General features: G+C 44.9%; 1 protein-coding gene across 1 annotated transcript in view; it reads left to right on the top strand.

Moving 5' to 3' along the window:
• FASN (fatty acid synthase) overlaps positions 1 to 13808 on the top strand; it is a 142045-nt gene that overhangs the window by 110837 nt on the left and 17400 nt on the right. The window contains exons 30-35 of the mRNA XM_082272472.1: positions 2368 to 2487; positions 2573 to 2695; positions 6247 to 6470; positions 7675 to 7870; positions 9275 to 9426; positions 10379 to 10470. Coding sequence (XP_082128598.1) covers positions 2368 to 2487; positions 2573 to 2695; positions 6247 to 6470; positions 7675 to 7870; positions 9275 to 9426; positions 10379 to 10470 — 907 coding nt within the window. The remainder of the gene's footprint in view (positions 1 to 2367; positions 2488 to 2572; positions 2696 to 6246; positions 6471 to 7674; positions 7871 to 9274; positions 9427 to 10378; positions 10471 to 13808) is intronic.

The following is a 13808-nucleotide window of genomic DNA, read 5'->3' as shown; positions in this document are numbered from 1 at the left end:
CTTTAAGGTCAACACAGAGGACAAGGGGCACTCTTTACATCTGGAGGAAAACAGATTTAGTCTCCAAATATGGAAAGGTTTCTTCACAGTAAGAGCTGTGAAAATGTGGAATAGACTCCCTCCAGAGGTGGGTCTGGCCAGCTCACTACATTTTTTTTTTCCTTTGTGTACTTAATAAAAGTGGGTACTACTAACATTTTTTTAGGTAAAGTTGATCCGGGGAATATCAGATTGCCTCTGGGGGGATCAGTGAGGAATTTTTTTTCTCTGTAGCAAATTGGATCATGCTTTGCTGGGGTTTATTTTCGCCTTCCTCTGGATCAACAGCTGGTATATGGTTGTGTATATGGGATTGTATGGTTGGGTTTTCAATACTGTTTTTTGTTTTTTTTTTGTTGGTTGAGCCAGATGGACTTGTGTCTTTTTTCAACCTGACTAAGTATGTAACTATGTAACATCAGACTCGGGTATCAGGTTACTCCAGTAAAATTACAAGTCATCTTTAAAAGGGTCAGTCCACACAAAACTGATATTTCAGTGTTTGCTGGAATGCTGAGGTTTTTTTTTTTTTTTCTATCAAAAAACTCTTTATTGAACAAAGAGGCATATAAAACAAGGATCAATGCAATGAACAGTAGTGTATATTATTACAAGGGAAAAAAAACAAGATGTACCCATGTCAAACAAACTGAATTGTCATGTAAGAAGGAAAGCCTAATATATTCTTATGGCCATGAGATCCAGTCATATGTTACACTCAACAAAAATGTCAAATAATACAGTTACATAGGTACATTTAGAAATGTAAATACAGCAATGAGTAATAATCAACATTCTAGCAATAAAAAGTGTTTCCTGTAGGAAAATGTGACACTATCTTGACTTGGGAGTAAACCCAGCAGACATTGTTTAGGGCAGTGATGGAGAACGTTGGCACCCCAGATGTTTTAGAACTACATTTCCCATGATGCTCATGCACTCTGCAGTGTAGGTGAGCATCATGGGAAATGTAGTTCCAAAACATCTGGGGTGCCAAGGTTCGCCATCACTGGTTTAGGGCATAGGGTTAAAATGGAGTTCATACGAACATGTTGGAATTAAACCACCTTGGACGACAGGGCATGACCATAATAAGTGGTAAAAAGAACCGCCCCCACATTTGGGGCAGGAAGGCTTATGCTTTGGCCAATATCTGAATAGGCGGATAGGTGTTAAGATGCTGAGGTTTTAAATAACTTGGCATTTTTTTCCAGATCTCGGGGACAATATATTACAATTCATATTTGTAGTTACAATTTATGGCTAAACGTTTGTGAACACCTGACCATTTTTGAGCTTGTTGGGCATCCATTGGCATCATTATGGAGTCCAATCCATTGTAACTTTAACATCCTCCACTCTTTTGGGAAGCTCATGATAAGATTTTAATAATTTGTGCCCAATCAGCCAAAAGAACATTTTGCAAAGTTAGGTACTGTGGTTGGATGAGAAAACTTGACTCAAATTGGCATTCCAATCCATCCCAAAGGTTTTCATTAGGGTTGAGGTCAGTAGTGCAGGCCGCTCAGTTCTTCCACACCAAACTTTTAAAAAATCTTTTTGGAGCTTTCTAGAAAGGCACAGTCATGCTGGAACAGAAAAAGTCTCCAAACTTTTACCAAAAGGTTGGAAATGCACAATTGTGCAAAATGTCTGTTTATTTTGTAGCAGTGCAACAATTCTCCTGCGCTCGGGTGGTGTGTAATGAAGGATAAGTATTTTTATTTATGGTCTTGGTTTGTACCGCTCAAAGTCTTGCTGCCCTTTCTGGACCAAGGGTATCCAAAGTACACTAAAAAAACAACAACAAAAGAAGGACGCACCGACCTCGTGCATTACCACTAAAAAAGATTTATTAAGATCCAAAGACAACACATATTATACTCACTAACGAGTGATGATAAAACACATTAAAAACATTAAACTGACTCCGTAGCACGTTTTGCCTCTGAGGAAGAGGGTCCTCCCTCAAAACGAATCAGCCCAGCCATACAGTTGCTGACACCATCACGTCATCCAGTACAGGGGTTCCCTGGATACTTTGGGGACGACCGGTTCCATTGTGGTTCAATGTGTTTTATCATCACTCGTTTGTGAGTATAATATGTGTTGTCTTTGGATCTTAATATATTTTTTAGTGGTAATGCACAAGGTCGGTGCGCCCTTCTTTTGTCGTTGTATTTTGTAGCAGTAACAGTACCCTTCACTGGAAAAGCTTGAACTAATTTCTCCATAGTTAGGTGTAATGGTCAGATGGCCACCTATGGATTTTCTCAATTACATAACTCCAACTGTTAAAATTGTCTTAATACTCTGTCCCTTATTCAGGATCTGCAGAGAAGCAGGAATATCTTCAAAGCAAATTCCCACAGCTCAACTCCAAGTGCTTTGCAAATTCCAGAAACACATCTTTTGAACAGCACGTGCTCAGTATCACAGGAGGCAGAGGTGAGCGCAAAGCATGAAAATGCCAACTTTGCTGCAATTAACCTTTTAAGACAGAACTGATTCCACCTTGTTACTTCCTTCCTAGGAGTGGACCTGATCTTAAACTCTCTGGCAGAGGAAAAGTTACAGGCCAGCCTGCGGTGCCTGGCGCGTCACGGGCGCTTCCTGGAAATAGGCAAATATGATTTGTCCAACAACACGCCGCTGGGTGAGTATAAGCAAAGTTACCTATATCAAAGAGAAGAAAGGGCGCCGTCACAGACCAAGCCCCTGTTAGCAAGACGAAACGTGTTGGGGGGGGGGGGGGGACATGGCTGGAGCAACATTGGCTAAGGCCACATTTATTTACATAGTACTCACTGGGTTGTTGAGCGGCGCCCTTTCTTCTCTTTGATTCTTTGATAATGCTCTTATACCTCTGAATGGTGCACCAAGGCCAGTTTCCTTTACTGAAACCGGCAGGGAGATCTCTGTCTCAGTTTAGAGCAGCACTGCAAGTTTCATTTGGATCAAAGTTATCTTGTCCAATGTTAGATGTGCCAGTTCTACAGGGAATGCGTTCTACAGAGGCAAATAGAGCCTATGCGGACTGGCATTGTGATTGTGTTTATAGCATCAGTTTGACATTCAAACAAAACACAAGGTGTTGTAACCCCATTATCCAGAGTAGAGGTTAATGCAATGCCAGTGCCATACTGAAGCTTCTACAAGCCGTTAGAGCACACCTGTACACAGGTACAGATAAAGTCACTATGACTCAGGCCTCTTCAGGCTGAAACGCATCAGTGCTTTCATGTATAGTGGAATAATTTAACCTGCTGTCACATACCTGACTGTGGAGCCTGAGATGACAAGGGTGGCCTCTTGAACAACACCCGTCCAAGCACCCCTGGTAGTGGAGACAGGGACTGCTAGGGCAGTGGAAGGGCACAGGTGCCAGAAAGCTGTAGTTGTGAGCTGTAGCTTTGAAACACAGGGTTCCTTCCAGTGGTGCTGTGGAATCTGGTCACAAGCCTTATTCAGCAGGAGCCAGGCAGTCAGGTGCAGAATTAGGATCTGGTTTAAGGTCGGGAACAGGCAGAAGTTGGCAACTTGCTGGTGGTGGGGTACCAAATCAGGAAGCGGAGACGTTGACATAAATCCAAGCCATGGTCAGTAACATAAGTGAGCAGCAGATAAAACAGGCAGGGGTGATCCAAGAGAGGTGTCAGATGTAGCTGGGTCAGGAACAAGGTTAGATGACATGGATTAGAATCAGGACAAACAAACAAAGAGCTGGGGGGGCACACCCTGAACATGCATTTCTAAAGCTGGTGCAGCTATGAACCAAGCATATGCATATTTACAAAGAATAGCGCACATGTGCAAAAGAAATGACTATCAAATATAAAGGCAATCAATAAATAAAAATGGGGATTTAGTCCCACCATATGGCCATATCGTGCTCAAGCCCACCACTACACACCACACACATAAACAGAAGGATGAATCCAGCCTCTCTAAACCATTGGATATAAATCCAAGCTGAGGTCAGTAACATAAGTGAGCAGCAGATAAAACAGGCAGGGGTGATCCAAGAGAGGTGTCAGATGTAGCTGGGTCAGGAACGAGGTTAGCAGACATGGATTAGAATCAGGAACCACAGCTGAAGACAATCCAGCACTGAAGCCAGGTAGACTCGGTTTATATAGGCTGCTGGGCGCAAATGTACGCTCACGTGCCCGCATGTATACGCCAATGCGCATCTGCGCGGGCATTCTAGTCCTTTCTCGTCTTGGGCTTCTGTGCTCATGACTCTGCACATGCCCATAAAAATGAGTACCTGCTGAATGGGAATGATCACCTTCTGAATGGGAATGATCACCTGCTGAATGGGAATGAGCACCTGCTGAATGGGAATGAGCACCTGCTGAATGGCAATGAGCACCTGCTGAATGGGAATGAGCACCTGCTGAATGGCAATGAGCACCTGCTGAATGGCAATGAGCACCTGCTGAATGGGAATGAGCACCTGGTGAATGGGAATGAGCACCTGCTGAATGGGAATGAGCACCTGCTGAATGGGAATGAGCACCTGCTGAATGGGAATGAGCACCTGCTGCATGAGATCCCTGACACCTGCGTCTTAAATAAAGAATTTTTATCGCTGCATATGCATTGGATTTACCTGTACCTGGAATCGGTTTGATATTGGTTTGAGACCATTCTGAGGTCATTCAGATTTCATTGACAGATGCATTTCACCTTCAGCTGACCTCCTTCAATCTGGTCTTGTATTCTCATAGACTTGTATGGGAATGCAAAATTGGCTTGAAGTGAAAAAGAAGCCTGTTGACGCGGGCCCTTATGTCCAAAATAGAAAGAGTCACGTCAAAATCAGAGGAGTGAGTGGCATGGGAGCTAGTTATTACCCTCTTGCCCATGGGGTAATATTTTTAGAAATGAGGGCTAAGCCATGGATGGACAAATGAATATGGAATTGAGGAGCCATTCTGTCCAATCCAGGAGCCATCAGGAATTTTTTTAGGAGCCAGCTCCATTGACAACAACAAGGAGACTCCAAAAGTTAGGCAGTAGTTGTATTAGGAGGTGTCAGACGTAGCCGGGTCAGGAACAAGGTTAGCAGACATGGATTAGGAACCAGAGCTGAAGACAATCCAACACTGAAGCCAAGTAGACTCTCGGTTTATATAGGCTCCTGGGTGTCAGAATCTGTGGGTGCGTGAGCACGCCTACGTGTACGCTCACGTGCCTGCATGTATACGCCATGCGGGCGTAATCTTGCATTGTTCCAATTTGGAATCTTCCTTTTAAATTATATTACATATTTCTTCAGGGAGTGATAATTGTTTTTTTGCTTGTACTATTCTTATATGCTTATGGGTACTTTATATGGATCCTTGAAATGTTTTGTATCACTTTTTATGGAAAAATCAATAAACCCTATTGGAAAGAGAAGTTAAAGCGAAGTTCCGGCCACAGAATCGTTTTTTTTTTTTATAAATACTTCCCAAAGAGTGATCCCCCGCTCTTCATACATCCGCTAATCCAGTTTTAGACAGTTTAATAATGGATTGGCAATCATAAAATCTAACTTTATAAAAAGTTTGCTGAGCGCCGCCATCTTTGTCCTGGTCACCCGAAGCCGCAGTATGCAAATGTCTGCCCTGCTTCCTGGTTCAAGATGGAGGGGGCCGATGAATGCAGCGCGAAATCTCGCACATGCCCAGTACTAAGGGTTTCCATAGGGACGGCTGGGCTCTGCCTATCATCGCGTCATTTCCTGTTTGGAAATAACGCGATGAGAGGAGCGGCCGGCCGCCTACGTCACTGCCCATTGCCTCCTGGGAGTGATGAGTAAGAGCTACCAGGACGCATTGCAGGACAGGAAGTGACGGTGCGGGCCGCGGCCACAGAGGGAGGAAGTTGAAGGAAAGGTGAGTATATTTTCTTCTGAAACAAGGTAAGTAAAAAAAAAAAAAAAAAATTCGGAAATATCCAATTCTTTTTCAGGTGACAATAAGGAAGCGGATGGCGCAAAATCGAATGTAACGATTTTGCGGCCGGAACTCCACTTTAAGCACCGGTTGTAATTTTTAAGTAGCATTGGCTACCTAACTGGCTGCTCGGATTTGTCCAGCGCTGGGTTAAGCACGGTAGATCTTGTTTAACCCCCTGTTGGCTCCCACAGGCCCTTTAAGGGGTTACACTTGATGGGACATTTTATAATACACTGTACTCCTTGCTGTCTCTGTGCAGGTATGGCTTTGTTCCTAAAGAATGTGGCCTTTCATGGAATCTTGCTTGATGCCCTCTTTGAAGAAGGGAATAGAGAATGGGAGAATGTATCTGACCTGCTGAAGTCCGGCATAAGGGATGGAGTGGTGAAGCCACTTAAGAGCACCATCTTTACTCGGGATGAGGTGGAACCGGCGTTCAGGTTCATGGCACAAGGAAAACATATTGGAAAAGTTCTGATAAAGGTGAGATGGTGGGTTGTAGGTCGTCCCATTAGAGTATGGGCAACAAAAATTAATGCAGCTTGTATTCATTAATACATTATTAAAGTGATTGTAAAGCCTAAGGCCCCTTTCCCACTGGACCCACCAAGCTCCACCAATACTGGATTTAACATACTCTTTTGCATGTATTATTCCTCCTATCCACTGAACACACCCAATCTCCACTCAACAGACGAAAAGGAAACACAGAAAGAAAGTAATTGCGTAGATTTGCCAAAAATATTTATTAAAAAGGATAAAAGAAATAAGAAACGCACTCACATAATTTGGTTCCTTGACACTGTCGGCCCAAACATACACAGCTTAGTTATGTAGAGGCATCCACAGTGCACTTACAAAGATCCAAAACACGGAAAAGGACGTCAGGCGCCATTTGGATCCACGCCAACGCATTTCACCCAAACGGCTTCCTCAAGAGGCACAGCTTTCCATTTTTCTGCACTTGCTATTTACCATTTTATAAAGAGCCACAGCTCAAGGAAACCAAAGCTGCAGATCCAACATGGATGATCTGATCGCTTCTGTCAGACATGCACAGACAGGGCAATCAGAATAAAGCAGTCGCATCCCGCCAGCGCTAACCATTCTATCCCACAGCAAACACAGCGAGGCGGCGGACACTATTTAGTTACATTTCTCCTGGTGTTTTTAGCGCTACCTTGTTATAAAATTTACTTTTAATAAGCTGAGCTAGAAGAACAAATATAAGGAAGGGGACATACTTGGTGTATTTAACACCCAGGGATGCTCTATATGGCAACAATGTTTTCAGTAATTATAATGAGATAATAATAATGGCAAGAAAAGAAATGTTCATAATGAAATGGTAATGTTACCTTGAGGGTCATTGTAGTCTGGTGTTCAGTGGGGGAGGTGCCCTCTTACTAAGGTGGTCCATGGAGGAGGACCATCTTCTACTGGTTGTCATTGGGAGATAGGCCACTCTATGCTGGTGGTTACTGAGAGGAGGTCCCATTGCACATGGTAAGTGGAAAGAAGGCTCCTCTACAGAAAGGTACAAATTTAATTGGTGTCAGTGGTTACTTATTTGAGAAGTAGAAGTTGCTCATTGCTCAAAGAACCCAAAGTGGCTTCCAGAGGTCTCTTGGTTAAAAAAGGCTGATGTATGTGCTGTGATCTGAGACAGTTGTGTCATCCATTGCAGGTATGTGATGAAGAAATCGGATCTGTTAGGGATTCTGACATTCTACTTCCTGCCATTCCACGGACGTCCTTCCCTCCGACAAAGTCCTACATTATCACTGGAGGACTGGGCGGGTTTGGCCTGGAGTTAGCACAGTGGTTAATTGAAAGAGGCGCTCGTAATCTCATTCTGACCTCTCGATCCGGAATAAGGAATGGTAAGCTTTCACAAACCTGATTTCCCATACTTGATTGTACATTGTGCTGAATTTATTTTTTATTATTGTATAATATTTTTTTGGGGGGGGCTCATGCACATGGCCATCTTTGCTGTATAGCGTAAGTTTTGGAGTTGTTCCCCACCAGGGAGCCCACAGGTGCTACGTACAACCGTCTATAGAAGGCAAAGGCTTTGTGGCTATATGTATGTATAAGCAATTGCTTAAAAAATTGCTTATTCATTTGTGGGTGCAAATTTCTGCTTCCAGAGTTGTATGTGTAACACATACATTTGTTTATGTAGGAACTTGCCTATAGGAGGGTACAGCTGTGTCAGTATCAGCAATATCAGCATACGTCTGTCCCCCTGTGTCCCTTACCTTTAGGGAAAACAATATTTTCATATTCTCACACTTACCTGTAATTTCTTTTAAAAATTTAGAAACTGCTAAAAAAGTTAGTTTCCACTAATAGTCTATATCAGTGGTCTCCAAACCTGTTCCACCAACCAGTGGCGGCCTGAACATTGGGGGCGCAGGGGCGCCGCCCCCCCATCCATGCGTCCGGCCCCCTAATCTAAATGCAAGGCCCCGGACGCATGGTTTACAATGGGGGATTTTTCTTTTTTTTTTTTTTTAAGCATGTGATTAGAGCCAGAGGCTCTAATAGGTTTCAAAAAAGGGTGGGCTCGGGGCGCAGTTGTGTGACAATAGCGAATGAATATTCGCTATTGCGGTACTGATTCTCCTCCTGGCCAATCAGGAAGCGGATCCTAAGACCTGTTTTCTGATTGGCCGAAAGGAGAAGGCATCCTATTGGCCAAGAAGGAGAGAGGAGACGGCCCCTGAGAGGGAACATGGAGGCTGAGGGGGAAGCCGCCGCTGCCTGTCAGTCCCGCAGAGCAGGGTAAGTAAACTGGCACAGGGGGGGGGGATATGGTGGTGCGGGCTGGAGTGATTGGGGGGGGGGGTCCGTCTGACGCGCCCCCCCCCCCCCCAGCCGCCACTGCAACTGACACCAATAATGAAGCACTATTCCCCCTACTGACATCATTAATGGGTACTATTCCTCTCATTGATATCAGCAATGGGGCACTATTCCTTCCATTAAAACCAATGATGGGGTCATGGATGCCGGGGCATTTTCTGCTCCCACTGGCCACACTCCGGCCCTCCTAAAGCCTTAAGGACAGTAAACTGGCCCTTTGCTTAGAAAGTTTGGAGACCCCTGCTGGTCTATATGGTTTGTACCGGTAACATTTTAAAATTATATGAAACCGTAATCAAAACATACACAGTTGGATTAGAGATAAAAAGAATAGGGCTTGGGTGATCAGTCCTAGTTGTGGGGTTATCAACGGTTTTGGGTTTGAATGATAATTTAGACTTTGTTCTTATTTCCAGGTTATCAGGCAAAACAAGTGCAGAGCTGGAAGGAAGCGGGGATCACCATTGTGGTGTCAACCAAAGATGTGGCATCTATAGGGGGGACAAGACAACTGATTGATGCTGCTTCACAGCTAGGGCCAGTTGGTGGAATATTCAATCTGGCCATGGTAAGAACATTTTTTTTTGCATAACTTTAGGTTGTATGTACTGCATGCATTAAGCTACAATTACACGCTTTTTGCAAAGCCCTCGTGTCCCCCATTTATCCTGCATGACAGTATTTTCTTCAATCTTGCACAGTTGTACAGGTTCCTTTCCTGTTCTGATTTTACTGCACACTCTCAGCTTCTCATATTGTGCACTATAAATGATAGCAAGTCAGATAGCGCCCCCCTTATTTCCTGGTTGGAGGACATTTTTTTTTTTTCAGGTTCTTATATAGTGCTGTCAATTTACGCAGCGCTTTACATATACATTGCACATTCACATCAGTCCCTGCCCTCAAGGAGCGTACAATTTAAGGTCCCTAACTCCCAGTAGGGCCAATTTTATACAGGATCAAATTAACCTACCAGCATGTCTTTGGAGTGTGGGAGGAAACCGGAGTACCCGGAGGAAACCCACGCAGACACAGGGAGAACATGCAAACTCCAGGCAGGTAGTGTCAAGGTTGAGATTCCAACCAGCGACCCTCTTGCTGCTAGGTGAAAGTGCTAACCACTACACCACTGTGCCGCCCTGGACATCAACTTGCAAAACTAATTCAGACTGATATCAACCCGTAGAGGCATTCTGCTATCTGCATAACTCTTCCCATGGCATAGCCCACTGCTTGCATCATGGCTAAGGGCTCTTGAGAGGCAAGGTCCTATGATATTTTCAGTAAGTTATAACAGCATCCTGCCGGCCCCTCCCACTGTCCGTGATCTGTCTACACCGCATAGAGAAGCACAGTGATGACGTCAAATGAGGTATACAAAAAATGAATTAACATGCTGATGATGGGGTAAAATAGGAACCAGGGAAGGGAAAATACTATGTGCTTATGTTCTTATTTGATTTGCTTATGACAAAGACTTCAGGATTTTGAATAATTGAAAATTCTGTATTCCTGAACAGGTGCTTAAAGATGCCATGATTGAGAACTTATCCTCAAAACTGTTCCAAGATGTGAACAAACCAAAGTATGATGGCACCCTAAATCTGGACAGGTAACTACGACTTCTAAAACTTCTTCCTGGAACAGATGGTTATAAGAATTGGGTAAATATGAAGTAAACAAAGATGAAGGCTGGCATTGTAGCATGTGCACCTATTGCCTTATTTTTACCTAGAAGGCTGGCACAAAGAAGGTGACCGGGCATCTTTTAACCCTTTTGCTGCCTGTCCTGCACTCTTATTTTAACCTCAGATGCAGAGGCGTAACTAGAACCTTCAGGGCTCCGGTGCAAGAAACCACGAAGGGCCCCCCGGACCGCTGGCCGGGGGGCCCTTCCCTTTAAGCCTGGGGCTCTTACCAGTGATCCTGGGGCCCTTTACTCTCGTTGCGGGGCCCTTTATTACGGTCCCGCAGCGGGACCCTTTCACAAGTTCTGCAGTGGGCCCCCTTCCTGCTATCTTGGGGCCTCCCCACGGTGGTGGAATGCCAGGGCCCGGTTGCAAGTGTGACCTTTGCGATCCTGGAAGTTCACCCACTGGTGTCAGTAGTTTTTATTTTTTGGTATTTTAATTGTATTATTTTTTATCATTTTATTTTATTTTTTTACAATATCACTGACTATGACTCTGTCCATTCAGAAAAGGAAGGAGCTGGTAAATTACATATTTACTGACCCCTTCCTGGTTCTCTATTGTGACTCATCCTCTGCAGCATCCAGCAGGAGAGGGAAGGGAGCACAGTGGGGGGACCAGGGGAGCACACAGGGGCCCAGAGACAGCAGAACACAAGTGAACTGGATAGGAGGAGTGGCGGGGGCAACATACAGAGGAACCAATCTCCTCCAATTTCCTCCTGCAGCTACAGGAGGAGAAAGGAGGACAGTGATTTCTCTACATGCTGCCCCCACCGCTCCTCTTATCCAGGTGTACAGGGGATCCGCACAGGCCCTCTGGGGCATGGGGCCCGGTTCCAATTGCAACCCCTGCAACCCCTGTAGTTACGCCCCTGATCAGATGTGCAGACCAATTTTGTAATATTTCACTTTTTTTTTCATTTAAGGTATTTTTGAGTTTCTTAAAGATTCATTATCCTCCTCCTCCTGCAAACTATACATTTTCTGAGAGCACAGGATTTGTAGAATAAAAAGATGGCGGTACTGATTTTGTAGGTCACATTATAGTTTGGCTAATCTACAAATACAATAACCAGAAATATTGTTGATAAAGCTTGCAAAAATGTGAAATCAGCATCAAAAATTTAAAAAAGTTAAACTCTGAAATAATAACTGAAAATATTTGCTCACTAAAAATACACAATACATTTCCTGCTCAATGTGCTTACAATGTTCTATAATAGTACAACTATGAACAAAATGAGGTTGAAGGATTGTAAGAGGTGCATGAAAGTCAGCCAGCCCCCAGTCTGATGTACTCACCCTCCAGTCTGTCACCAACCAAATAAAACCCTCTCTTGGTACAAAGAACAGGGGTTTAGTTGACACACATTTGCAAACGCATGTGAAAGCTGCAGAGCCATTTCACGGCACCCTGTTTAAATCTGCAGTCCTACACTCTTAATTAAGGCTCGGTTCACATTTATGCGATGCGGGAAGGCTGCGAATTCGCAGCCTGTTCCCGCATCGCACACGCACCCCCGGCAGTTCACACTGCCATATGCGATACGCTGGGGGTGTCAATGTAATCTTAACGACACCCCCAGTTTGATCGCATATCGCAGTGCGATCATGCAGTTCGCACAGGATCGGATCGCACAAGTGTGAACCGCTGTGTGATCCGATCCTGCTGCAGCAGCAAAAATGCCTCCTGTGCGTGTTTGCTGCGGGTGCGATGCGAATTAAGCCATACAAACTGTATGGCTAAACTCGCACCGCACAGCTGATCGCATGTAATGTCGGAGCAGTGCGATCCGACATTACATGCGAACCACGCACACGCAGAAGTGTGAACCGGGGCTTAGTGTCCTCACACTGGAAGCACATGGCCGCTAATGGGTGGATGGGGGAATAGGTGAGAGGGAGACAGCCCAACCTCCCCCAACCCATCCCCATCCACGACTGGCTGTTGTCTCAAAGACTCAAATAATTAGGTTATAACCATGGTGCAAACTGGATGAGACCAGCTGAAAAGCATTACACCTCCATCCCCTTGGTGGATGCAGTATATAGATAGGAAGGGATTTTCTGTATGGGGCATGGCCTGTAAAGCACACTGCCTTTGAAATCCCTAATTTCCTCTTTGGGACTTTATGTGAGACAAGCAGGTCATGCTATTGGTCTCCATCCCTGTATACGGAAAACACTAAGGTCAAATCAAAACTGCATCCACCAAAAACGCACGAAAATCGCACGGTGGGACTTTATATGAGGCACCAAGCTGTAAGCAAGGCGTCTCCATCCCTGGTTGCTTAAACATATTGGACTAGGTGGGACTTTAAGTGAGACCCAAGCTGGTGTTGCCCGGCGTCTCCATCCCTATAACAAGAAACAAAATGAGGTTGAAGGATTGTAAGAGGTGCATGAAAGTCAGCCAGCCCCCAGTCTGATGTACTCACCCTCCAGTCTGTCACCAACCAAATAAACCAAATAGTACAACTATGAATAGAATCTGTATAATGGTTTATGCAATGCCATTGGTTCTTGCCAATCCCCAAAATCATGTCTATTCTCTTAACCACTTACCGCATACTAACGTAGGTCTACGTCAGTAAACTTTGCGGTAGTGTACCGGGATGATGCCTCTAGCTAGAGGCACCATCCCGGTACCGTGGTTTAGAGCCGACGGTTGGCTTTCCGTCGGTACCGACCGATGCGGCTCGGGAGCCGCTCGATCGGTACCCGGGGGGGCGGGAGGGGACGTCCCCCCCCCTCCCGCCGCCTTCCGTGGCTTTGCCCGGGGCTCCCGTTCCACCGGGAGCCCCGAGCACCCAGCCGGCACGTCCGCCGGCTGGATGGAGTCCCGATGAATGCCGGAAACGGCATCGATCGGGTCTCCGATGACGTAACCCGGAGGCGGCGTCCATGACGTCACTTCCGGGTTACTGTGCTGCAAAAGGCGGCAAATTTGAAAAACGGCTGTATGCAAAAATGCCGTTTTCGGCGTTTTGCATACAGGGAAGTGTAGTGGAGGGGTCTAGGGTCTTTTAGACCCTCGATCCCTCCATAAAGTGTACCTGTCACTACATATTGGTGTCACAAGGGATGTTTACATTGCTTGTGACAGCAATAAAAGTGATCAGATTTTTTTTTTTTTTTTAAAACTTTAATAAAGTTAAAAAAATAAATAAAATAAATGGGAAAATAAAAAAAATAAAAAATTTAGCCGCCCCCGTCACCGTTAGCTCGCGCACAAAAAAAAACGTATACGGAAGTCG

The sequence above is a fragment of the Pelophylax lessonae genome (genome assembly GCF_965119305.1).
Source record: "Pelophylax lessonae genome assembly, chromosome: 11".
Taxonomy (NCBI): domain Eukaryota; kingdom Metazoa; phylum Chordata; class Amphibia; order Anura; family Ranidae; genus Pelophylax; species Pelophylax lessonae.
Note: the sequence above shows the minus strand (reverse complement) of the source record. Positions and strands in the feature narration are given on the sequence as shown.